Genomic DNA, 27,927 nt, shown 5'->3' on the forward strand with positions numbered 1-27,927 from the left:
TCTTTCACAGAACCCGTTTGCCTTTTAGGGAAATGTTCCATTGTACGTGAATGCAGCATTGGGGCCCACTGAGCCACCGTAGTGCGTCACATGTTGACTAGTTTGCTAGTTGATCTACCGAAAGCTCCAAAATATATTGAAACTCAATGAAAGAAAACGCACAATTATAAAGTTATAGGGGCTGTATTCGTCGGTGCACTGTACATGTTTTAAAATGTGTCAAAATGTTTAGCTTTTGTTGAAAAAAGACACATGTTAATGGTTTATGTATTCTGACAAGCTAATGTAGCTAGCCTGTTTGCTAGCCAGGAAGAGTTGACATCTCACTGTTGGCTTTAGGTTTGCTAACACAGTCAACATAGGAGCTACAATACAGAGGTGAGTTCATACTGCTTTTTCACCAGGTCGAGCATTGAGAAGCTGTTCTTTCGTTGTTTAAATAAATTGGATACGTGAAATATATGCGTCTAATACTTACCAAAATTCGTTTCTCGGGGCACGTTGAGGCTTTCTAATCGTGTTACTGCACGTTACTTAATGGATATAGGATCACCTTTTAAGTGACTGGCTATATTTATACTCGTCGACAAACGATGCAGTCCTTAGGTATATGAGCACATTATCCCATATAGTCCTCCCGAGCAAAACGTGATAACGTTAAGTGGGGGATAAGGGACTTTTTTGTGAAGTTGCTTGACGGTGGTCACATGGATACAGGACGTGTTTTGAACAGTGGAATATTGCAGACAGGCCAAGTCACTCACCGCATATTAGTGCACCTGAGCAGTGTCTCACCTGCTTAAGACTAGACTGAAGGTGTAAAAGCCTCCATAACTAGCATTAAATGAACATGATAGCAGGCGAGGCCTGTTATTCCACAGAAGAGACCAAGAAGGCTGTTCCTAAAGTGAAGACTGTATAAACAAGCTTAAGAGTTAAATATTCACGGACTGCACTGTACCGTATCAAAAAATAGTGTTTAACCAAAGGTAGAGTTTACATAGTGCAAGCTTTGCAACCTGCATGTATCTTTGTTATAACATGTTCCTGTCAAGCAGTTTAGCCTTACACAGTCAGACTTATATTTGTCCCTCTCACTTCCTATTCAACAGCTACAGATGCGGCTAAAGGACCCTTTCTCTCTGAAAGCCGCCGATATGACTAAGCGGACTAATAAACCGAGAAAACCTCGAGATGAGGAGTCCTCAGACGAAGTCAGTGGTAAGTCACTGAAGCAGCACCGGACTGTTTAAGTTGAGTGTTTTGAGCACAGTGGATAAGATAAGATGAGATAATCCTTTAGTGGTCCCACAGCGGTGACATTTTAAAGTGCGGGATAACCTCTTCAGACATATTCCCAAAGCAGGATACTTACATTTGAATCATCATAGTACATTTAGTCAAATGTTTTATTAATTTAAAAATGACATGCATCCCCTGCCCTCGAATATTTCCAGTATTGAAATATCTGCATCATTTTAAAAACAACCAGTGATCATTTTTATCATTTTCTTTACTAGTGAAATATCAAAAAGCGGGATTCATGTCACAATGGATGGTATATGCTGTATAAATGATTATATTTTGTGGGGACGTCCCACCACATATAATTTACAGCAGGCACTGAGCACACTAAATTGTTCACTAAAGGTTATTAGAAGGGAGGTTGGTCATAAAAGCATGTTTTTAATAAATATCAGGGTTGACTTGCCAACATGTGAGTAAGGCGGTGGACCTCAGCTCGGTGAAGAAATCAGTGCTCTCCAACGTGTGGTTGGTGTGCGCTGAGTGCTTAAAGGAGAGGACTATGATTGATGGAGAGCCAGCAGCATCCCATGACATCCTGGTCTGCCTAAAGTGTGGCTTCCAGGTAGGAATTGTTTTAATGGTTTCACAGGGCAAACACACTTGATAATATGCTTGTAATTTTCCTCAAAATGCTAGTACACAAAGGGACGTTATAACTAATAACCATGAATACCAAAACCCTTAATATCATCCTCATTTTGAATTATTTTTTGTATATGTACTTCTATGTATGTAAGTGGTTCAGTTCTGTCTCAGCCCCCAAAACATTTAGTGTGAATTCTAACTTTACCCAAATCACAATAAATTATTGACGAGTGAATTATCCCACAGGAAATATAAAGAGAAAAACAGACATGTTATTTTCTTTTGTTTGTCTATATGGACAATTGAAACCTGAATTGAAACTAGAATTTTGGCTATTTGAAAATATAATTCCAGTGTTTCCCCTTCCATTCAAACAGCGGGGCAGAGAGCACCCCCCCCCCCCCCCCCCCCCGAAAGCTGTAAACCTAGAGGAAACACTGAATTGTCACTATTATTTGACAAATGCCTTTGTAATGTAAATCAATACAGCAGATACATACACACACGCACGCACACACACACACAGCTCGTGGCATATTGCAAATTTGCCTTTATTGAGGTGGAGATGAGCCCAACATGGGCTTGTGCATTGTGATATGAACAAACACACTCAAATAAACTAAAGTAAAGTTATTCAAACGAACCTTGTCACAGGGCTGTAACCAGTCGGGGATCCAGCACGCTGTGAGGCACCACCAAGCTTTCCATCCAGAGTCTCACTGCATCACCATCAGCTTGAGCACGTGGAAGGCATGGTGAGAAATCTCTGCATTCATTGGGAACCTTGATGAAAAGCCAGGAGTGCACGCCACACCAATGTGTGTCAACTTTCCATGACACATGTCGGGAAGGCGGCAGTGTGAGCTGACATAGAATTTAATAGGCGTCGGCGTCCTGAGTGACACGTGTCATATACGCTGTAGGTGTGTGTTGTCTAAAATCCAGCCTTATCTTGGATACCCCAGTTTACAGGGCAGTTTCAGTTTCTGCACCAGTATATATTCTTTTACCTAATTTCATTGTATTTGCTAGTGTGCATATAAGGTTCTCCACTTTGGCAAAATAATTCAGTTCTCCAAATACGTTTTGTGTCTTGTTTCAGTTTCTGCAGTGTTTAAAATTTCCCCAGTGACTTAAAGCTGTTCCGTGTCTGCCTACCACCTTGTCTCTTTGTAACAGGTGTTTTGAATGTAATGAGGAGCTCTCCACACACTGCAACAAGAAGGCTTTGGCCCAGACCCTGGACTTTTTACAAAAGCACTCTGTCAAGGCAACATCAGGTAAGGTGTTTGGCAACATCTTGGAGATCTACACCGACTGATGGTGAAACAAAAACACGTGTATTTCCACTGCAGCTTCATAGCAGAAGATGAATCACTTTTCACTCTGACTATGAAAATCATTTAGGAAAGGCTCCGAATTTTTTTGTAATGAATTGGGAAATGTCTTATTGTCCGTAGCAAACCCTTGCACAGGAAGCTAATGGCAGAATAACACCACGGCGGTCAGTCACGCTACAAAATCCATGACTGTTAATCAAAGTGACCCAGATTGATGGATTTACCTGGCCACACACAAATGTGTTGTTATTATACCTCCCTACCAGGAATCGACTGCAGCACACCTACTCCCCCTGGTGGCAGTGGGCGTTTGAATCCCTGTATTTCACCTGTCATCCGTGCACAGTAATTATGCAGAACTGCAGTGTGTCGGCTGAGATGCAGCGATTCATCTGTGATTGACTTTGATTAGGGCCTAAGGAGCCTTTTTTTATTTCATTCTAATGGTTATATCATTAAAATGTATCTTTGACATTGAAATAACAGTCATATATCTATGATTTGAAACAGACATTTCTTAATCCCTATTGCATATTGAGTTTGACTTGTGTTGGGTTCATGTTGTGATTCAGTCTCTCAGTCCTCTCACCTCACTCTGGCCACCTGAGCTCTACTTGCCCAGATAGTTGACCATACACACACACGCACACACACTTATACACTCAAACACCTTCTGTCTCTGGCTCCCTGCATCTCCCCTGCTTTGTGGCCTCCTGACCAGACTGTAACCGATTGGGGTGTAGGGCATCACCTCTTTTGGTCTCACTGACCGCCTCGGCTTAGACCAGCATACACAGTGCCAGAAGTCAAGGTCCAGTTGGGCTGGTCCCCCGACCCACTCCCTACCTCATCAGTCCCCCGCACCACAACTTCAGAATTGCGGGCTTAGCGCAGCATCAATCCCCCACCCTACCGCATCGCGTGACTGCACACATTAGCGGATTTAGGCGCTCGAGCGACGCTTCCCGGCTGGGTTCCCTGAAGAACAGGAGCAGCTGCGCGGGGGTTCAGCCACTGCCCCGCCGCTCCTTTGTCTATCCATCGCTATCCGTTTCCGTCCCGCGCTCCCTCCGTCGAGCCGCTGTATGTCTCACCACCTCTGGGCCTGTGTGCTGCACTAGTGGGAGCCGGGGTCCTCAACAAGTCAGAGGGACTGGATCCTGGCAGCTGGAGTGCGGTAACTCTCCGTGGAAATCCTCACAGATACACAAACGCAGAATGTTGAAATAATCAACCGTTTTTTTCTTCCCTTCTATGTCATATGTCTGTTGGCCGCTACAAATGGTTCTGCGTCACTGATAGAATTATAATTAGTTGAACTCTAGTGTATTCTTTGCAAAAAGAGAGCGCAAGCTTCTGCATGAACAGAACCTGAATAACTTTTATTTGCCAAGTACATGACATACCTGAGGAATTTGCAGATTTTTGGAGTAAAACCTGTTTCGAGAGGGCCTGTATAGTTTGTGTTTCCAGGCTACACCCAGGCACACAGAGTTTTAGGGACAGACAGAACCTCAGACAGTACAAGGAATGAACAGACATATTAACACATCAGAAATAGTGTACCGTTTGTCGACAAATGCACACATTTCCAGTTTCTCCTTCCTACTGCTCTTTACAAACATTGTTTCAAGTTTATATTCCCCCATCACTCTTCATTTTACGTGCTGCTCTTGCAGTGATGCTGTTTCCCCATATAGTTACAAACTCCTGCGTAGCGTGCCGGTGCTTTGAACCAGGTAAACAAAGAAGACGGGATGAGCAATTTGTGTGCGTTTTTCCATTGTCCCTTTATTCGCGGAGCCGCCATTTTATGGACACGTCGCAAACTGGGGGTCGGCGGGAAAGGCTCTGCCCAGCTATAGCTGCTGAAAACTTTCCCCTTTTGCTTCTTTAAATTACCTGTCACTTGTCCTGCCACCCAATTGTTTGCACACCGGTTGGCCGAAGAGATGTAGAAGCAGGCGGCCATTGTTGCAGCAAAATAGGCGGTTGTTGTGTTTTGAGGAGCTTGTGAAATTGCATTTCAGGATGAAGGCCATGTTTTCAGAGGAAGCTGCTGTTGTACCATTTTTGCCAGAGACCCCAAGCACAAAAGAAGCCCAGCAAGGTTTTTTTTTTTTTTTTTTTAGAATCTATAATAATTTTGTACAACAACAGCTCAGTTGTGGGGAAAAAAGTCGATTAAATGTGCTCTCTCACCATAAAAGCTTTCAGCTCAAGTACCAGAGTCCCAGTAAAAAGCGAATTGACCTCAGGGAGCTAGACTCCAGCTTGTAACACAGCTGGGGAGTCTTTGTGGAGAAAATTACAATGTTGGCTCTGAATAGGGACCAGAACTCGTCTCTCATTGGAATTGGTCAAAACTGTCTTGTTTTATGGTAGCAGTTGTTATCAGTCACTGCGTCATTATGTTGCCACACTGTATTTTATTTCTTATGCACATTCTCAACTCATCGAATCGATTATAAAAGCTTTAAGCTAAATTGAGTATTTTATTTAATTATACCAACTTAATATATTTCATTTCATTGACCCCCAAATTATTTTGGCAAAATATATTCAGTGCAAAGGTTATATCTGTATAAATCTATATCTTAACAAAGGGTGCATCTTTCAAGCATATTTGTGCAACATAGATATTTAATTGGTTTGGGCAAGTTAACACGTTATTATCATGTTAACATGTTCATTAATGAATTAATGCTGACAACTATTTTATCGGCCGTTAATGCAGTTTTAAAATGATGTTGAAATTCCTTTGCTCACTGGTTCTGATTACATATACAGATACATGGGTCACAGGACGAGGTGTGGGGTGTGGTAATCAGTATTGGCTTGGGAGGGGCACGTCTCAACCAATGAGAGCATTTGGGATTTTAAATCTCTTCCAGATGGCGATTCAACAGAACCAAATTTAGTTGTAAACTTACGTATTCATTTATCATTTCACCTGTGGCATCTAAATGTATTTGTTACCAATTGGAAATCTTGCACCAGGATGCTGAGTATGAAGGGCTGTCATGGTGGGAACGTTATCATATGCTTACGTGACTCTGCATAGCCGGTTTGACCCGTGAGGGTCTCTACATGATGGAAGTTTCTTCTAACAAAGTCATTTAAGAAACGTTATGTGTTCAGACTACTGCAAGGCTCACTTCCCCGAGGTGGATATCTCTCTTGACTTGTCCTCCTCCGAGAGAAGTTGACTGAAGTCGATATAGCGATGATCACTGCACCTTTTAGTCACGTGGTTTTCTTGCCTCAGTTGAGCTCAGCCGAGTCAGTAGCCAGCAAGATGCTCGTCCCCTGGTGGTGCTTTCATGGAGGTAATCAAGGGTGATCTTGTCTTTATTCCCACCACCGCACATGAAAGTAGGCCAGATAGTGGGTAGCAAAATCTGTGTCTGTGTGTGTGTGTGTGTGTGTGTGTGTGTGTGTGTGTGTAACTGGGCTCTTTTGGCCTCAGATGGCAAGGAAACAGGCTTTTCGTGCCCTGCAGTCACAACAAATTAGTGAATTAATAAGACATTTGGTGTTGCCTGGCCTTCCTCCTGACTGCCTGCTCTGCATGAAGGGAGCTGGCCTCGACCCTCCAAACTGCTGCACTGAGTGTGTGCGCGGACACGGAGGAGGCATGAAGCCCACTGGCCATGGGATTTGACGGTCTCTAATCCCAAATGTGAACCATATCCGTAAGACGATGGAAAAAAACACACTCTGGTTCAAAAATACTTGCAAGCTTTTGTTTTGATGTTTTTTATACTAACACCTTTTTTTTTAAAGGACATTGACTCAAGTCCTGTTTACATTTTAATTGTGTTGAGAGAGAAGCAAATATGCTTAGTTTCTGGCATTGTTTAATGAGCGTGCCTATTCTTATAACTGGACAAAATGTCAAACCAAGGGGTGGCAAAACACTCTGCTGTTTGAAAAGTTTCAGTTAAGCTTTTGTTTTAATGCAAGGTGCCTTTTTTTCCCCCCCACTGCAGTTTTCGGTCAAAGTAAACTAGGCCTCTGTCGGTCCCTTGTGTGAAAAAGAGCAGGCAGTGCAGGAGGTGTTGGTGTACATGCGTGCATGTGGACAATCCGGAGCACCGGGACACTCGCCTCGACCCCGGGGAAAGGCTCCACTGCGGCGCTGCTGCCCACGCACTCGGTGGCTGAGCAAGGAGGGCCAGGTGGTGGGGCCGAGTGCGGCACAGTCAAGCGTGGACGCATCGCATGCTGTGACATTCGCCCTCGCCGACTGCTGCAGGGAGAGGAAAAATCTGCTTTTCCATATGCTTGTGCTTCGCTGCAAACCTTCCCTCCACCCACAGCCCCCACCCTTCCCCCCCTTCTCCCCAGTCTCAACCAGATGGCTCCCTGAACATTGTTTACCTTGGGTGGCGGTCCCAGATGCAGAGTGTGTCCATCGGCATCCCCATTCCGCCCAGTTGGCTTCCTCATTCCTCTGCTCCCTCTCAGCTCAAGTGCCAGTCGAGGCCCCTTACACTTGGAACTTGGATTAAGTCTGTTCATGTCCTCATTTGAATTTTCTTCGAAGATCATGTCAAAAACACCGCATGTAGACGCGCCCATTTTCATTCTATCCCGCCCTTCATTACTTTGTCTCTTGCCTGGGCGTTTGCTCCTGCGTGACCACATCTCTTCGCACCTTCTCAGGCTCGCACCACGTACAGAGATGCTCCGTGTATTTCCCTGATCAGGGCTTGTTTTCCATGCGTTGTGTGTGCCGACATATGGTAGCTCCCTTATGGCAGCCTATTGACGATGGAAATAGGCCTCCAGATGTTGCCAGCGCGGAGGGCCAGATGCTTTCAGCACCACTGGGTGGAGCGCCGCAAACGCGCGGCGTCCCGACAAGCTGAACCTCGCCCCCTTCTTCGGAAAAAACACTCCTCGGTCCTTATCAGTGTTGAACGTTTGTCAGACGAAGCGATGTGAATATCAAGCGCCACAGTTGATGCAGCCAAGAAAAATACAACAATGGAGCAGACCTGAAAGAGTAATAAGCAATAAGTGCCAGTCTTGCTCTCAAATCTGTTCCAAAGTTGTCCTCATAGCGTTTCCTTTTTAGTGTGATTTGATTGTGCGTGAAATGCAAATTGCCAGACCCCCGAGTGAAAAGCCCACAGTTCACGTTCCGGTGATGTCGCTGGCCTTGAAGCGGAGGAGCTCGCGGGGGTTTGCGGCCAGCGGTGGCGTTTCTGCCGCTGCAGGTTGAATAGCTTTTTCAATAAATGTGTTTCCCGAGGCTCTGTGAAGGGCAAGGCAATTGTGTGTAATGGAAAAGAGCGGGGGCGGGAGGGCGGGTCTGGGTTGCAGGTTATTGGGATGATTGTGACGGTGCACCGTTCAGTTGAACTCCCTGAGTTTAGACAGTAGCGAGGTGGGGTGCCGGCGACCTCGCTGCCAGCCGGCTCTCTTGACTGGCTCGTGTAGGTCAAGTGCTCGTGGACCAAACTCTCAACGAGACTTTAAATTCTTCATGAAAATGATTGCACTTTACTCAGTCAGTGTAATTCTACCACAATGTTTTTCTAATTGAAACACAACACTAAAATATTAAAGAACCAGTTAAATATTTTTGAATAATGCCATGGTGATATCCAGTTCTAACCATATGGCTTTGTTTTTAACCTGTTACATTTCTTCTATAAAATGCCCGTAGCCAGCTCTCGGTGCCATTGAGCGTTAACAGAAGGCGCTTGATTTCCATCTAACATTTACATTTAAAGAAACCCCTTTACTGCGATCAACGTTTCTTAAAGTAATCTTAATTCTCTAGTAAAATGAATTTTTACCTATCCAGGTAAAGTCAATAAAGTGGTATACATCCCTGTAGATACCAGTGCGTTTCTGTACGCTGTGCCATAGAGATCACATAGTACACCGTGTAGTACCGTGTCATCCACCTTGAAGCCCATAATATCCTGCAGGAGGCTAAATGCCTGGAGATTTTCTGAATCCGTCAAACTTCTCCAACATCACATTGAGTGAACACCTCTCTGCCTCGATTAGCACCTCCTGACTTACCTCACATTCATTGCTTCACTCATCTCCCTCCCCTAACTCTAACTCCATCAGCACCACCTCCGTTCTTCATTCTCTCTGAACAAAGTGTCATGGTGTTATAGCGTGTTCTTCACACACCAACGGTTTCTCCCAGCTGCAGCTACCAATTCTACAGAGGAAGCAGTAAGAAGTCCCGTAATTATTAAAAGCGCAAAAGTCTGTAAATGAATGTTACATTTGTGCACCCTTTAAATGAACCATATATTGTCAAACCTGCACATGAGGCCATTTTCAACTGACGTTTGTAATACTGTTTTAGCAGATTCAAGTATTTGTTGGTTATACGGGTGGTTGATTTTTACAACTTAATTTTACTGTAAGTGTGTGATTGTGTGGGCGGAACAAGGCTCTCCATCAGTAGATGCTTCCATCTGTGCTCAGGTGCAAAGAAACTCCAACCTAATGGAACTTATTGCACATGCTCAGAGCTTATTTCACTCTTGGCTCTACTAACCATCACAACGTTTGTGTAACAAGGCAAAGTTTAGAAAATGTTGAATAGACTGGGGGGTTCAGTTCAACCCAAAGCTGTGGCTTTAACTGCCTTTTAAAGCTTACTGAGAGATAATGCTTTGAGCCTTAAACTCATCAAATCTATGACTGCTAGCACGCGTCAGTAGCAGTCTGTGATATTGAGTCATCAGGGTGTTGTTTTGTCAGCTGCTGGCAAAGCTACAAGACCTATTCTAGTCTGTGTGTCACTGTCAGATTCTACCATCTGTGTCTGAGGTTCTGTTTCAGGTTAGTTTACATTGGTGATCAGCAGTAACAGCTGGCTCCCCCCCCCCTCTCTCCCTCTCTCTCTCTCTAAAACCCCCACCCCTTCCTCACTAACCAGCGGAAACTTCTACAGCTGTCATCTGCTTTCCCAAATGACCCAGCTCTCCTTCCAGCTGCCATCCCAGCACCCTGCTCCCAGCCCTAGTCTCGCTTCAAGGCTAAGCCCAATTCTTTCTGTATCCCGTCCCAATCGCGATTGAAGGGAGGCCCACCTCTTACCTCAATCACAAACAAATTGTCCCCTTCCCACCATCTCTGCTCTGTCTTGATGCTGCTGGATTTTATAGTAATAATATCAAAATAAAAGCCATATCAGGGTTTAGAAACTAAATATTTTGTGTATTTCAAAGAGGGTCTGTCATTTCCAGGGTTGTGTATCTCTTTAGTAATTTCACCAATGAACGATGCATCTGAGTTTCCACTGCTGTGCATCAAGGCAAGATAAAGCAACAAAGATGTTTTTATTGTCATTGTTATAAAAAAAAAATGTTTTGCTAGCCCTAAGCCAGCCAGTCACGTGCCTGGTTTGTTTTTCTTTGTTCCAGGAGCATCACCCAAGATCATCAAGTTGCGAGAGGAACCGTCAGAATATGGCGACTCGCCTAAAGGCAAGAGTCCAGCAGCCAACAGCACGTTGGTCCCCGTCAAAGGCATAAATAACCTCGGTAACACCTGCTTCTTCAACGCTGTCATGCAGGTTGGTGTTATGATGTATTGGCTCAGATCTATTCATAGTATTCCCATTTTATAGAAATTCATATTCGTGCAAATTTTGAATGCAGAACTTTAACTGCTCTAGTGAATAGTTGAATCATAAATGCATTGGTCTATGGTGATGGTGAAAATGGCACCAAATGAGACGGGGAACGTGTTTCAAGAGGAGTTTTCGGGCGGGTTGCCGACACCTACGCAATCATTTTGTTTGATTATCAAACTGCCGGCACAGTCTAGGTAATTATTGGGAAACAATCCTCAAGCACTGCTTCTCAGCAGTCTTGAGTGTGTGTGTGTGTGTGTGTGTAAACCCTCTCGGACTGAAGGGTCGTTTTGAAGTATATCCAGTGTCGACTTGGAGCCGGTCACCTTACCACACATGAGTGGTACTCAGTTGGTGCAGAGCATGTTCACCATACAACACAGCTACGGAGGCTCCGCAGCCTTTCTCTGCTCGTGTCATGGTGACTGCAAACCAGTGTGCCTCCTCAACAATGAAGCTGTTTTTTTCCGCCATTTTGTTAATCACCCTCAGGGCCTTCCTGGTTGATTGAAATTTGAGTGAGCACGCTTTACACAGTGTCCCCCCCCCCTGCCTGTCTGTTTATGTTGTCTCCTTGAAAATTGCAATCTTTTTGGTGAAAACACATAATTGTCAGGGGATGAGCTGTGTGTGCGTTCACAATGCCAGCTCCATTGTGCGTTTTCCATAGCAACTGTCTTCCTTGCCAGGATGTGACAAAACAAATATCTCTTGAAAGGGAAGAAAGGGATGTGTTTCTAACAAGAAGGGACAATGATGGCTTCAGGCACCTCACCAAGGATCTTGTCCACATTGCAAACTCCCAGAAAGAGATTTGAAAACCTCTTTCAGAATAATAAACCCGCCACAAGTTTTCTAAATCCCTCTACAGTGGAAATACATTTCTTGAGGGTATTTTAATTGACCGCATTAGATTGCCACAAGCAAAGTTTGAATACAGTTATCTTTGTGGAGTTGCAATTTTTTTTCTCCTGCACAAACTTGTTGTTGGGTCTTTTCATTGGATGGATAGTAAATACTGCCCATATTTTGATTCAATCATTTGATGAATAGTATTCAATGATTTCATTAATTGGATTCTGATGCTTAGTGTCGTTCACCGCATGCAGTGACTCAGAAGTGTTACTGAAATGTTTGCACAGCGGTCTCCATATAGTGCCGTTCTCTCCACAGAACCTGTCTCAAACACACATGCTCATCGACCTCATCCAGGAAGTGAAGGACAAAGGATACAAACTGAGGATCAGCCCCACTGTGGACACCAACGTGGTACAGTTTGACGTGCATCTCTTCTACTTTGTAAACACCACCTAGCTTAGTTATATTGTTGATGAATTGAAATACAGTAAATCAAAGAAAACAAAACTACAGCAAAACCATAAATATATTATTTTTAATTACATGGGGGTCGAATCAAAGTCGCAACCTTCCCTGCTGTCTAATGAAGTCGGCACAGAAGGGCCCAAAACAGCAGTTCCTCATGTTAAAATGCAACAGAAATAAACGGTGTGGTCCATAGTGGTCTCCATAGTTAATATGTCAGTTCAGGACAACTGTGCTCACCGGAATAAATTATATCAAGGATTAAGTTCTGCATAATTGAGGTCTTGGCAGCTTTGAAGACAGGTGGGTGGCGCCTCACATGACTCGGCTGCTGGCCGTCTGCCTCGACGATCTTTCTCTCTGTCCATTTCTAGGTTTAGGTGGTGTTGTTCATTACAAGATGGCCCGGACCCGCCCACCTTGAGCTTCAGAAACTCCTGGCTGATGTCACAAAGGCTACGTCCATAGTTTATACAGTCTGTGTTTGACCCACGAGCCACGCGTCGGATGGGTTTGGTTTATATTACCAGAAAATATTGTGCGTTCAGGCCGGTGGGTCAAAAGGTGACACGGTGGCATTCTGAGGACGTTACTGATAACTGTAATATTTCGCGTGGTACTCCCTCTTATTCTCCCCCCTCCGTAAAACACACGTTGAAGCCGGGATGATTATTTGCTGATGGAATTTTAAAGTCTTGTATTCTGTCCCTTCGTGTCACAGAGCCCGTTGACGGTGACGCTGTCCAGTCCGGAGCCGCTGACTGCGGCCATGTTTCTCTTCCTCCACAACATGAAGGAACCAGGGAAAGGCCCGATCAATCCCAAGATCCTATTCAACCAGCTCTGCCAAAAGTAAGCCTATGCTCTTCTTATCAATCGCCATAACATCACCGTAATGTCCGTGAAGTCGCCGTAGTTGTTAGTTCTGCTCTCTGTCAGCACAGCAGCGGTTATCAACACGAGCCACAGCTTTTACCTGCTTTCATTCCCTCAATGCAGTACATTCACCACTCTAACCAGCCTGTCTCAGGTAGCACCTGGTCCCAGCTGGATGCCCCTTTGGCAATCTGAGTTCAATGCGCACACACTACGGGCACTGCACCCTGTTAAATGTGTAGCAGCAGCTACCTATTTGTAGCTCTCACTGCTACTTGCCACACAGCTTTGCCACCTGTGTCATGTTTGATCCAGAGCAAGGTCCAAATAAACAGCCTGACATTTGTGAATGCAATGAACAACTCTTTTATGAGCAGTGTGAATGTCTGGTTGGCTGGGTTCTTGTTTGAGCATGGTACACTGCTGGTTTGATCCACCCTGTGTGTGTGTGTGTGTGTGTGCGTGTGTGTGTGTGTGTGTGTGTGTGCGGTGCAGGTGGGTGACCAGAGCATTTGACATTGGATGACTGGGTGAGTCTCTGATGCGCTTTGACAGTCATTCTGGTACCTAGCTTTCATCAGTGAGCTCTCTGTAGGTCTGTGTGAGCGTATGCGGGCGATCCACCTCACCTGGTACCACCTCAGCCAGCAGTACACATGCAGGCAATTGTGCGTTCAGACAGCAAGCGCTGCACACACCTTTTTATGCACTCGTAGGCATCTACTTTCAACTGGGGCTAATCTATTCCACTGCCACGCATTTCAGAGATTGAATATGCCTTTAAGCCTCCCCAGCACTCCTCAGTGGTGCACTAATGACACAAGATAACTGTGATTAAGTGCGGTATGTGAATGTTTTTAAGATCCATCCAAATATAAAACAAGGAATTCCTACGGTGTCAGTATTTGTGCATGTCCTTCCCTTATGTTGAGAACTGATCAACCATTCTACTCGACACATGGTGGGCGTGTCCCAGTATGTGTTGAATATGCTGCAATTTGTTCATTAATAACACGTTTTGAAAATAAAGTGAGCAGCGCTCTTTGCAGCAGATCAGGGCTCCACAGAGTCCAGCATGTTGTCTGCAGCGAACAAATCTTCCAAAACGGACACTAAAAGCTGGATCTGCACTAGTGTAGTAAATGCAAGGCCCAGTATCCACTTGCATCGTTTCTTAATAACAAACATGTAGCAAACAACAACAACAAATATCGTAGATCTAAAAAAGATTTACTTCATTTTCAAAGCCTTATTTACTTAAACGCTATTCTCTTTAATGTAGTAATTTGAACCAGCCTGAACACTGTTACACTTCTCTTGTAAACTCTTTTGCACAGCAACTCATCTGAAGTCAGTCAGGTCTGATGCTCTGTGGTGAAAGGACGAGTTCAAGGACCGCTCCTGTTTACAGAGACACGTTCCTCTATTTCAGTGACCGTTGTGCTCACTACGCTCTGTGAAATAGAATATCATGCTCTCTGGTTATTCCGAGTGGTTTGGAAATGGCCTCAGCATGTGAGCACTATTCCATCTCTCTTTCACCATCTTCCCCCGTATGTTGGTGTAAATGAAAAGGTTCATAAAGGTATCTGGCTCCAATAGGGGCCAGTTGTTGGGGTGTTAATGTGCTCCACTGAAGCCCTATTAAGCCCAGTTTTTAATGACTCAATTAGCCATATTCGTTTTTTATTTCAAACACATTTACCTGATTACATGATCATTTATAAACATTTTGCTTGTGACAAATTAATTTGCGTTGCAGTTTCATGTTGAATTGTATATTTTTCTAACACTTAATAACAATCAATGTGTTCATGGTTAAATTGTTCACAATAAGACCAAATTCTTCTTCTATCAACCCCCTTAAAAGTGTTCAAGCAGTACAGGGGGTCCCTGATGGCTGATTTGACCCTTTGTCTTTCTGAAGGAGCCCTGGAGTGTGTGTGTGTGTGTGTGTGTGCGTGTGTGTACATGCATTTTTTTGACCTCAACCAGCTGAGTACCGCACAGCCTGCCTATTCCCCATGCCAGCACCAAGGCGTCTGGTCTGTGCTCGGACCAGTGCCCAACTACGTTGGTTGGATGGTCAGCACCTCACACACTATCTGGTGCCAGACAAGGTCCCAGCTTGTACCAGGGCCTTATTTTGATACGAAACTGGGTCGGTTGTGTGGAGACAGGGGTAAATAACTTTTGATTCAATTCTCAAATATTTATCTACTTCCTCCTGGACTTCTTGGGTGTGAGGTCAGCTACAGTTGTTTTCATACGGCCTACTGCTGCTGTTTTTTTAAGAATGTCATGCCCTCTCTATGCATGTCCAATGCATAAAATGAATTTAAAAAGGCCTCACAGAGGCATTCATCTACACCTGCTTCTTTGCAGGACTGATTCAATTTTCACCACGGCCACTGAACACTTTCTTCTGTCGCAAAAAATATACTAGCTCTCTGCTCCATCCATGATGAGACTTCATGAGAAGCCTAACATCCCTGAAAGAAATAGCAGAGGACAACAATAGATTCCATCTAGTGCTCTGGCATGCAGGATATACACACATCCCCAGGGAAGAGGCATGCTGGTCTGCTCAGGAGGAAGAACTCTTTCAGGTTAAAGAAAAGAGGCAGATATTGATCAAAGTAATACAAATATTGGTGTGAGCACATGTGCTGAGCCAAGAACCCACCGTCCAGGGATTCTAATTTAACAATCTGGGGCCAGTATTTGGAAAGGATTTCACATGATTATAGCATCTTACAGCTTTCTGTGCTGGCCAGAATATAATACATTTAGCTAGCTAACATTAGCTCAGCACAGCATATATATTATACTTATTTATATTATATTATATCATTAGTCTATATTGTTTTTTGTTTTAAAACAATAAATTCCCTTAAAAAGGCAAAGTATAGACCTGACGCACTCATCAACTAAAGAAGCATTAGCTACCTTAAACAGAAGTTCACTGCATTGTTAGCATAACCAAAGCTTAATTAGCAACATCATTGACAACTCAAGTGGTGGGCAGTTGACGTGTTCTGTTGATGAATATTATAAAAGATGGATATAACGTTACTTGCATTGGGAAGCCAAATCTGTTCTTCCGTTAGTTCTTTGTTCCATTCCCACCAACTGCTGTGAGTCAAGTTTTGGAATTGACTGGTGGGATCCATACTGGCACCGCCATGATCCAGATTTCAGATAGTCGGGAGAAAATCAGTGAGATCATTTTGAACTCTTACTGAGAAAAGGGAGATTTTTTTTAATCGGTCACCCAGCAACAAGTTTATTTTCAATTTTTAGACACTCGGGTCTTCCACCCGGAGTTTCCTGGGTATGAGGAATGAGTGTTATTGTTGCTAAAGAGACAACAGATACACAGTCAGTTCAATGGAAGGCACCAAGCCTTTGTTCTGGGCTATATTTTCTATGAACATATTGAAATTCATTGAGTCATAGTTTTCTTTGTGCTCGTGTGTCACCAAATGCCGGATGATTGTTCAATGCGAGCTGTGTGCGGGTGCGTTGTGTCGCTCCTACAGTACGCGCGTGTGTTCGGGGGGGGGGGGGGGGGGGGGAGCTTGTGTGGCCTTGTGTCTGGTACTAACTCATCCGGCTATTAATTGTGTTAGCACCGCAGCTGTTTGCATTGGCCAGATTGAGAGCAGCGCTACAGGGCCCTTCTGCTTCTCTCCACTGGGATGAGCTTTCAGACCTCTCCATCCCCACTGATCCCAACCCACCTCTTCCTCTCTGCTTCTCCGCGCCTGTCTGTCTCTCGCTCGTTTTCCGTCTCACTCGTCCCCTTCTCTGCTTTGCTCAGTATTCCTCTCTGTGTGACTCTCTCCCGGGAGATCCACAGCTCAGTTAGCAGGACAAGAGGGAAGCATTCCTTCACAGGCTGCTCACTTTGAGGGATGAGTGACATATGTGCTTTGTACCACCCTCACCCCTCCAGCCACCCCTTCCCATGTGTCTGCACGAAAAAGGCCATGCGAGGCGGATGCTGTGTCTTTGTGAGGGCTTGGGGGGGGGGGGGGGGGGGACTCTGGCTCCTCCAGACCTCCTGGTTTAGACCTGTGTCAAGGGCAGGTGGCTGGCCATCTCTACCCCAACCACGGACATGCGTCTTTGGCCACATGTCAGCGTGACTCGGAGGGATGACTCATTTTCATAGGATGATTCCTTAGAAGAAGGATTGTGAAGGGCATTAATAATTGGATGCAAAACACCAGGATAATAATTGAATTTACAATGGTATGCATCTGGTGGGTAAACATGTGGGGTTCCAATTCCAAAGCACAATACACAAAAGATCAGTTCGATAGCAGCATTTATTAATTGATAATCATAACACATTTGCCCCGATGGTCTCTCAAACGAGTGCTGCTGCCCGTGTGTGTGTGTGCTGTGGCCGTTGTGCCTCTCCGACCAACCTGTCCTGTGGTTATGTGGCTGGCTCGGCCCAACAGGTTGCATTGGCTCTGGCCCTCGCTGCCCATCTGCCCCTGGCATCTGTCCTCACATCTGTTTGGCTGCGGAAGGCCAGGGGACGGACCCAAGGAGAGCCTCCCCTCTTAACTGCTCAGGCATGAATGTCCAGGATGGATCGCCACCAAAAAAGTGTCAATAATATGCACAGCAGAAGGTCCAGGCAATAGGTTGACCGCCGACATGGTGGAGCGGGGCTTCTACTACCGGTTTTTATTATTATCTTGACTCATAATGGACCTCTGTATTCAACCCACTGTAACAAAGATTTTGCAGCTGTTCCTTTTAATAAAGCATCAACCTTTTAAGACTTCCTGCCTGCATTCAATATGATTGAAAGTCTGTGGAAGAATTTTAAATTATAGAATTACAGAAAAATGCATGAGGACAATATTTAATACATCAATAAAATAGTTGCTTTGAATGCTGTCAATACATTTTACTTTCATGTGTGTTTTTTCCCCAGAGCGCCGCGCTTCAAGGGCTACCAACAACAAGACAGCCAGGAGCTTCTGCACTACTTACTGGACTCCATCCGCGTAGAAGAAACTAAAGTGAGCAGATGTACACACACACACACAGACACACACTCCTGTAACGACCATGTCCAGAATGTAATTGCTATTAATCTTTGTTCAAGGTTTGCTTAAATTGTGCTCTTTGTTACATAAGTGTCCTTCAAATGCGGGCAGAGGACAGAGTATTTCTGGTGCTTGAGACGATTCTGGGGAATCCATTTTGAACATTTGGTAGTAAAAAATGTGCTGTTGTGCTGGTGAGGGCCGACACTGAATGTACGGGCTTTATATTTAGCCATCATTCCTTAGTTTGTGTTTTATGGGATTATACATGTGTTTAATCTTAGCATGCTGCTAACATTCAAAACTAAGAAGGTGAGCATGGATACATTGCACTTGCTGAACATTGCTGCGAATGTTAGACGCTGGCATCAGCATTTTGCTCAAAGCACCACAGTGCCGAGGTCAAGTCCTCAGAGCCGCTGGAGAACCGTAGTTTGTTTTTAATATTTGTTTTTTCTTTCTTTACATATTTGACTGGGTTGCCACATTTTCTTTTATGGAAAACATTAAATAATTTGTGCCAATGCTGGAAATGCTCATCTTTGAGCAAATCTGCCGCCACGGTGGTGTCCAATGCTCGCAGAGATGCTGTTTTTTTTTTTTTTTTTTAAAAGCCGTCCTAAACTTGTGTAGTCAAAATGTAAGACAACCAGCAGAATGTCTGTGGGTGGCAGTATTGCTCTCACGTGTTTTTTTGTTTTCACCTTATGGTGCCGTGTCTTTTGGCAAGTACAAAACTCCCTTCACGGGGCAATTAGGAGGCCCCACAGCAGCCCTTTTCAGGGCTGAGCTAGCCCCTGTGGCCCCACCAGTGGCTGTGTGAACCGAGGAGAAGTTAACGGGTGTGTTTAGTGGTCAGCCCCAGAAGCCAAGAGGGGCCGCGGGCTGGCCTCCCGAGGCTCGCATTCAAACTTGTGAACGCTGACAGTTGTGCCACTTAGGGACTTGCAAGTGGCACGACCGGCATCATTGTGTGATCTTGGGAAACCCACAGCTGCTGAATGAGCTCCGGGGCTGTCCCATTGTGCTGTAGGGTCACCCACAGCCCCCCTTCCACACACACACACACACACACTCATCAGCCCATCTCCCAATCCAATCAAGGAGGTAAAGAGGGAGGGGGCTACAGACTCTACAATTCATTGACTCAAAAAGTAATTTATACAGCCGAGCACATACAGTGGCATTTGTAGCCGACACTGTTGTGTGATTTTTTTTAAATGATCGCAAAAATTAAACTACGCACCGACCTTTCTAACAAATATAACTGGTTGTTAAAGCGGGGCTTTGAATATAGCTTCTTCAAACACTGGACAACTATTTTTGTCAGCGATGTATGTGTTCCAAGGTAACCTGAATAAACCTGTTTGAGTAACACTTAAGTTCAAATAACGCACACACGGTCCTGTGTGGTTGAGTGTCACAGAAGAAGACTGGTATTTTTAGCGGTGAGTGTCAGTGACCTTTCAGAGCCCCTAAGTGTTTGTGTTGATTGGCCATTAGTATCAAAGATCTAAATATGCTAATTTGCCGCAGTCAATTATCACCAATTAGCTGAGATGGTAGGTCTTTCTCTCTCAGGGCATGGACTGTCCTTCTTCGCCCTGTCTTCGTTTTAGTTTCCACCCCTGTACCCTTGTACCAGCAACCCTCTCCCAACCCCCCTCCCCCTGGACCCCTCCCTCGGCCCATCCAATGTGGGACAGTGCACGCTGTTACTTTGGGGAAGGGGGAGAGGGAGTGTATGGGGTTACTGGTAATTAATTAGTAGGAGAGGCTCAGCCCAGTTTGACTGCTGACAGAGTGGGGTGCACGCTGGCCAGGGTGGGATTAACAGGACTTTTTTGACCTAAATAGCCAGTCCAGTGCATGGGTCCCGGGACAATGGGGGGGGGGGGGGGGGGGGGGACTGACTGGTCTCCACCGCAGACACAGACCGCGACCAATTATCTATTGATTGGTGCTTTACTGGGGCTGTGCCTCTTCACAGCTCTGTCACAGACACACTCACTGACCATGTCATCTCCAATAAGAGGGCCCACAAACAAGCACTGTTAATTAAGAGATCTACAAGGTAACGTTTTTCGACAAGCTTGATAATTATTTTACACTAATGACGCTTATAATAGGTAAACCTGCCAAACTGAGCTGTGGGCTGCATCGTGATGTTTCCCTGTGGATGGAATGGAGGGAATTCAAAAAAGAAAACATCCCGCCTGAATGTGTATCTTTAATCATTAAGGTTTGTGTTCTGGCATCATTTTACGCCTGCACTTTTTTTGTGTTTTTGTTTTGTCCAGAGGGTGAAAGCGGGAATTCTGAAGGCTTTCAACAATCCCACAGAGAAGACTGCAGACGAGGAGACCAAACGCCAAGTCAAAGGTTTGTGATGTGGCTCTCGTGGGTGAGTGGCCCGGATCAATAGTCCCATCTTGTGGCAGTTAAAGGAACTACAGCATAGTTAGTTATCACGCAAAGGGGTTTCTGATGGAGGAGAGAGCACAGCATAGTCTTTGTTGGATGAACCTTCACAGCTACATTCCTGTATACAAGGGTCAAACCAGTCTGTTGGTCTCCTGAGTTCATGGCCTATGCGTCAGTCACCGTCACTGAAGAATCGGTTAACTTAGTTTTTGTCCCCAGAATATTAATAAATACAATTAGTCTGGAGCCTTTATTGGAAAGCAAAGAGTGACCGTGACGCTTAAGGGGGTGAATTTACAGACTGGTCATTGCATTATTTGATCAATAAAACATTTCTCTCTTTCCCGCTAGCATACGGAAAGGAAGGTGTGAAGATGAACTTTGTTGACCGCATTTTCGTGGGCGAGCTGACCAACACAATTATGTGTGAAGAGTGCGAGCATGTAAGTGTGCACGTGGGTGAGCAGGCACGGCTCAATGTGATGACCTCAATGGAACACAGGGTCGACAAAATCTCACTTTCTTCTGCTTTAGACAGCAATTGCCTTCTATAATTTAGAAAATGTATAACCTTGCCAACTTTTCTTTGCTCATCATTTTAAGTACAACGGATTACCATAACATTTCCAGCAACGCTTTCATTCAGAGATATTTTGTGACTGACACACTAGTGTCAGTGTAGTCGATCAGCATTAACTTTCCAATTTCTGTTGCATCCCATTTTCACTTTGATTAACCTTCAACCAAAGGATGTGCTAAAATGTCAGCAGGCAAAACCGACACGCTGATTGTTAGCAGCAGGGTTTACAATAACACAATGTTAACAAAGCAGACGCCACTATGAAAATTCATGAACATCCTTGAAGTTAGAAAGCACCAGGTGTGCAGCTGGAGAAGAAAAAGCAAAGAAATAGCCACATTTCCCAAGGATCCCGCAGATAAGGTTGAACGTTAACTCGCTATGATTTTGACTATTCAGAAACTTGATTCATCACTTTAGAAAATATATCCAGGACCTGTATATATTTATACATGAATAAATATATATGACACTGACTTCCATCTGATTTGTCTTTCAGATATCCACGGTTAAAGAGGCTTTCATAGACATCTCTTTACCCATCATAGAGGAGAGGGTGAGCTTCTACAACTATTCATAAGAAGATCTGTGCAAGTATTATGAAAAGCCAATGCTTAACACTCTTGCTGTTGACATTTGAGAGACAGCAAGATTGTTTTTGCACTTTTTTTACACACAGGTTTTAAACTGTTCCCAGATTTGAAGATGCTCTATGTGTCATACTCAGATCTCAAAACCCTCCAACCCTGGGCGGCTGGGGAAGGCCAGCCGGGAGCAGGACCCCCACGTGGCTCACAACGAGCCGCTTCTTTCAGCGGCTCACTCTGCCAACAGAAACACGAGGAAGCTAAGTGGACAGGTGGGAATCCGTGTGTAATGTAGGACCGCACCGAGTAGTTCCAAACTGCATTCATACATTCAATTTCTTCTTCGTAAACAGCCGAATGCTGTGCATCTTATGGTGTTTGTGGATGTGGTGTTTCTGCACAGTCAGAGAAATGTCAGGACAACCGTATCAGTGTGTCCTCTATATCCATTCTGCGGTTGCGATTACAAATAGGCTCAGTAGTGACCCGTATTCTACTTTTTGAGGATTAGGTTGTAGTGGTGACAGCGTACGATTATTTCTGATCGTTGTGATCCCAATTTTTCCAATGACTCCAGAGTTCAAATCTCTAAATTAGTCGAAGAAACACAAATCTTGTTAATTTCCCACTTACCGCACAGAAAGATATTCACACGCTAATTAATTACATTTACTAAAGAAGGTTCATTTAATATTACAAGAAAATAGGCTACGTGTTTTTTTTACAGGAAATCACAGAATATGAGAATAGATATTTAAAACTTTGTTTGAGACCCTCAGAAGCATCAAATTCAAACATTAAAATTCTCAGTACAGAACTTCTCTTAAAGTGATGAAGAAAAAGTTACTCGAGAGTATCTTCTGTTTGCGGTGGATACGCTTTCTTCATTTCTTTGTTTGTTCGTCATTCATTTGTCATTCGTTCAGTTTTCTCTCCATTGTCTGCCAACTGAAGCTTAATGCGCATATTGTTGCGATGTGCAAAGCCCGAGCCGGCATTCGCTTCATGTTGGGTTGCTGTTTGTTCTCCAGCAATTTAATAAATACGCTCTACGGTATTTCACATCCAAGTACAACAAAGCCATAATTAAATGTTTCTTGATAGTGTATAACCTTAGAGATAGAGCCACAATATTTGGCTTTTGGCCCACCAGCCAAAGCAGCCTATTAAATATTTCCCAAGCTGTCTTGCTGTATCTTTGTGTTATTTTGTGCATGAAAGAGGAATTATCTAATTATCTAAAAGGGTATATTTTGCATACCTCTGCTGGAAATGTAAATGCTTCATTTCACATCTGTGCAGTGCAGACAATGGTCGACAGATAGAGAAAATAATCAAGGTCCTTTCTAATCGTGAAATCTACATTTACGGTAAAGCCCGTCTGCATCTCTGAAAGGGGGCTGACCCATCTGGTGTTCTCTCCCCAAGAAGCAGCAGAGCAGGAGGTCCTTGAGCTCGGTGGAGGAGAAGGTAGCAGGCTGCAGTGCGGAGCGGCAAGAGGAGGAGGGGGTCGCCGCCGGATCGGCCTGCGGCGTCTCCGTCTGCAAGATGGCCGCCGCCGGCAGCCTATCGGACGGCAGTGAAAGAGACGCGGCCCCTCAGGACAGCAGCAACGACGCCGACAGCGAGGCCTCGGAGAGCGAGTGGGCCCCACGGCCCTTCTCCTCCAGCCACAGCCACGGGCACATGTCCACCCCGTCCCCAACGCCCGCCTCCGCCGCACACCCGTGCTCGTCGTCCTCCGCCTCGAGACAAGGTGGCGCTGTGGAGCAGCTGGTTACCGCGGTGTCCAGAGTCAACATCGGGTTCACTGCCGGGGACGTCTCTCCGTTGACGCACTGCTCGCCTGAGGAGCCGGGGGAAACGCAGTCGCGAGACAACCTCCACCATCAACACCACCAGGGGGCCTTCCAGGCGCTGTCCCACAGTTACACACCCAGCTCCAAGGAGTGCTCCATCCAGTCCTGCCTGCACCAGTTCACCTCCGTGGAGCTGCTGATGGGCAACAACAAGCTGCTGTGTGAGAGCTGCACCGAGCGCAGACAGAAACAGCTGCGGAAGAGCACCTCGGCCGGTAAGACAAAACATCTGGAAAGACAAAGCGTTGAGGGTGAGCGGCCGGTTGCCTATTGGCAAACGGGTGATGAGGTGAAATGACATTCTAAAATCATCCCATATCATGTGCAGGTTGTTGTAGCCATGAACATCACATCGTTGTCCATAGGAAACATTTAAAGCGATTTTCCGCTCACAAAACATCAACTTCTCATCCGCTGCAGTCTTGATTGTTAGTTATTGTTATATAATTATTTGGAGCCGGGCGACTGTGGGCAGCTTGAGTTCTATTCGGTTAAAATAGATTCCAACAATGAGACTTTTCAATCCTCTCCGTCGGGCGGTGTAATTCATCTCTTTGCCCCGACTTTGCGCTCACGGTGTTCCTAACATTCCCATCGCATTGCGGGAACAAATTCTTGCTCATGTCACACAGAAGGGGGACTGTCTCACTTGTCTTTTTTCATATGAACAAAACATGAGACGTTTGTAACATTAAAGCTGACATTCTGTGGGTGTTTTGTTCTGTTAGACAAGAAGGTGGAGAAGATTTACACCAGTGCTAGGAAGCAAATGCTTATCTCCTCGCTGCCTCCTGTCATCACATTGCATCTAAAACGCTTCCATCAGGTGAGCAGCCACACACTGCCTTTTCAGATCCACAGCATACTTATGAATGCCATATCTCTCCCTTGGACTCACGGATGAACTGGTGAGAATTTGATTGTCAAATGTATTGTATTTCAAGGCAGGGATGAACCTACGAAAAGTCAACCGCCATGTTGACTTTCCCCTGATCCTGGATCTAGCTCCATTCTGCTCTGCATCCTGCAGGGTAAAGTCAAACTTCTGACTACTTTACTGTTACTGTACTGTTGTTTCTAGTTCAGCAATGATCTTTTCTTTTCTTAATTTTCTCACGCTCTTTGCTAACCTCCCTTATTTATTCTTCTAGAACCTGGCAGCTGGTGAGCGTGTCCTCTACAGCCTGTATGGGATTGTGGAACATAGTGGCTCCATGCGGGGGGGCCACTACACTGCTTATGTAAAGGTGCGCACTCCGCAGAGGAAAGCGGAGCAGCTCCAGAGGAACCTGTCAGGTCAGGGTTTCCCTCCTCTCCTCTCAGACCTTTTTGCCTTCATTCTGTGGCCGTGTGTTTGCTTGATGCTCGTGGAAACGGTCAGACTTTGGCAGCAAAGGCCTTATCTTGAAAATGTCCTCTACAACGGGCGACAGGAATGGAGGTCTTTGGGCATTCTGTAGATCCATGTTGTTTTCTCTTTGTCTGATCTTCTCTGAGCCAACGTAGCAAGGGCGGGGGGGGGGGGGGGGGGGGGGGGGGGCTGTGCTCTGGCTTCACCAATAAGCCACGGTGTTTGCAGCTTGATTAGTGGTCGGAGCAGAGAGGGGGCTTTTGGTGCCCCCTGTGACATTAAGAAGCTTTCAAGTGATACATGCTGGTTTGTTGGAAAGTCCTACTTTAGCTCAGTCGTCATGGAGCAATAGAGCCCGTCTAGATATCTCTACACTAAACCTGATTTTTTGTTTTGTTTTAATTTGATATGACACAAGCAACAATAAAGATAGATGCCTATTTCTCTCATGAAGGTGAGCCCCATAATGATCACACACTGTGTGTGTTTGTGTGCCTTTCAGGTGCGAGGGAAGCCGGGAGCAGCTTCCAGGGCCAGTGGGTGTACATCAGTGACACCACGGTTCAGTCGGTACCAGAGTCAAGGGTACTCAACTCTCAGGCATACCTGCTCTTCTACGAGGAACTGCTGTAATGTCACTAGCAAAAGTATTTTTCCCTAGGTCTCCGTTTTGCTTTGTATTGTTTGTTTTGTCTTTTTGAACATGCCTGTATTACTCCTCATCCTGTATCAGTGAGGAAGTGGAACGGGGGAAGAAAAAGGGAAGGAATTCACTGTACGCCCGTTTGTCTTATGTGAGAGGAATGACCGTTTTGCATACAAAGGTTTTGAAATCCTTCCCTTTAAACGACACAAAAAGAGGTTGGTGGAAAAGAGCGTAAGTGAACCTGAGCTGTTCTAAGTTCTGGTCACCGTCACAATCAGATTGCCTGAAGAAACTAGCAGGAAATAAGTGGAATTATTGCATGCTAAACTGCGCTCAACACTGACTAGTTGATGTCAAGTCATGTATGAGTGAACGAGTGAGTGGGAGACAGGAGAGTCAGTAGACAGTAGATTCAAGGTGCTATGGGTATTATTTTCCCTTTGCTTCCCTCTACTGCATTCTACACAGTGTTGGTTTTTCGGCTCACATTTGTTCAGATGTGTGCTTTCTGGCAATGGCAGGTGAAAAATGTTAAGAAACATGAGGGTAACCTTGAGCACTAATAATACAGCGCCACAGGCCTTTAAGGAGCAGTGGGTAGGGGTTAGGGAGCCCTTTTGGCAGTAATGGAATATTACATTCATAACAATGTTTTTCATATCTGCAGAAAGAGAGGGTCCACTTTACAGAGAGAGTGTATATAAGGAGGGGACATAGTTGATTCGTGGACTGCTGTTTTGAAACCTTGAGTTCAGCATCTTGGCCTTCGCTTTAATGTCTTAGTTCCTTGTCACCAGCTAGCAGAAGTGACTATAATATTAAGCTCATGTCTACAATGTTTACTGGGGTAACGAGTCATGTGAGAGACAGGTCATTTTCTAATAGGCTTCGATACAATCAGACAATCAGAAGTCGCCCCCTAGTGGCCATTAGAAAGAATACAGGTTTAACTCGTACTTCAGATCCTGAAGTTGCCCCCCCACCGCCCCACCCCCCCCCCCCCCCATCTACACATTTCTCTTTTAGATGGCAACTAGCTATTGGCTCAGTTCCTACACGTTGTATGTATGCTAATGATGATGACCATGTTTAAAGAACAGCACAACAGCCTGCTTTGAAAATGTTTGTTTTTTTGTTTCTTTTAGGTCAGACTCTAAGACTATCAGTTTATAACATTTGCCAAAGACGAGTTTTGCAACAGCAAATCAGAGCAGACAAATCCAAAGCAAACACACATGCTGGTGTTTGCTACAATCCGTTTCTTTAACCTTTGTTCTTTGAAGGATGTTTATCAGACCAACAAAGCACCTTGTCTGCCTTCATCGTGTATTAGCTCTACTGTTACTGTACAGAATCACTCTCAAACCCATCGAGGTTCTCAACTGAGATTCAGCCGAGCGATTATCCCTCATAATAAGGTACAGCAAAAAATATCTTTAAAAAAGAAACTAACTCAGCGACTTTGAAGACTGACTAGAATTTAAAAAAACGCTTTGATGTAATGTGCATGGATTAATGTAAACAAGTGAATGTACTACTTACAGTATTCTTGAAATGTCTGTCAAATGAGCGTTCCATCTTTTGCTATGAAAATATTTTAGACAATTTTCTTGGTACAAAGAACCGGTTTGAACACGTGCATCAGGGTCTAGAGAGTTTCTTTTTGTTTTGTATTTTAAAGGAGGACGGACTCAGTGCCTGTGCTTCGGGTTAAAGGAACCTGTGCACGGGGAGTGAAAAAACATATGCAGATTACAATGCAAAGAGGGGTATGTGTGGCATATTTATGTACAGTAGGAGTTACTGCGTTCAAAAAATAATAAATAGTATATGTATCTGTACATAATAGAAACAATATAAAACCATGGTGCTTCAGGCGTGCAGGTTTTTGGTTTCCAGAAAATCATTAAAATGACAAAGATTGGGAATGAGTGTAACTACAAGCCTTTTCAGAAATAAATCTAATTTATGAACGGAATATTGCACAAGAGTCATCTTTGTCCTATTTTGCAGCCGCACTGGCAGGAGCGAGATCTCACTGGAGGAGGTTTTGGGTCTCTGCAGGCTGTCGGCGTGGATCCCACGGCGCCACATTCAGACCCGTCCTCACCGGTGATCGGCCCTGACGGGTGCAAAGCCGCGCCGCTGCCCAACATGTCGCGAGCTGGTGAAGAGGAGGTGGGTGTGGAATCAGGAAAAGGGCAACGTCCAAAAACATCGGCCTCGTGCGTCTCCCCCCCCCCCCCCCCGCTGTGACATCCGAGTCGTGCTGCCCGGAACGTTAAAACAGGTTGTCAAGCAGCCACCAACAAAAACAGCAAATCTCTTGTGAAATGCGTTTCTCTATTTTTAAAGTGG

At 44.9% G+C, this 27,927-nt stretch overlaps 1 protein-coding gene across 3 annotated transcripts; it reads left to right on the forward strand.

Moving 5' to 3' along the window:
• Positions 1–88: 88 nt before the first annotated feature.
• Positions 89–27,791, forward strand: usp45 (ubiquitin specific peptidase 45). Of its 3 annotated transcripts, none has more exons than XM_037455103.2 (19): positions 89–378; positions 1,113–1,221; positions 1,701–1,870; positions 2,548–2,648; positions 3,073–3,173; positions 10,640–10,791; positions 12,025–12,120; positions 12,896–13,026; positions 18,008–18,095; positions 20,423–20,504; positions 20,898–20,989; positions 21,626–21,682; positions 21,854–21,985; positions 23,142–23,787; positions 24,301–24,398; positions 24,517–24,603; positions 24,724–24,868; positions 25,426–25,552; positions 27,583–27,791. In XM_037455103.2, the coding sequence occupies exons 2-19, from the start codon at positions 1,119–1,121 to the stop codon at positions 27,683–27,685; spliced, it is 2,511 nt and encodes an 836-aa protein (XP_037311000.2). In that variant the 5' UTR covers positions 89–378; positions 1,113–1,118; the 3' UTR covers positions 27,686–27,791. The 3 variants fall into 3 exon arrangements, with proteins under 3 accessions (XP_037311000.2, XP_037311001.2, XP_037311002.2); XM_037455104.2 differs by having other exon boundaries at positions 23,145–23,787; XM_037455105.2 differs by having other exon boundaries at positions 23,148–23,787.
• Positions 27,792–27,927: the final 136 nt, after the last annotated feature.

This window comes from Pungitius pungitius, chromosome 11 (genome assembly GCF_949316345.1).
Source record: "Pungitius pungitius chromosome 11, fPunPun2.1, whole genome shotgun sequence".
Classification (NCBI taxonomy): Eukaryota; Metazoa; Chordata; class Actinopteri; order Perciformes; family Gasterosteidae; genus Pungitius; species Pungitius pungitius.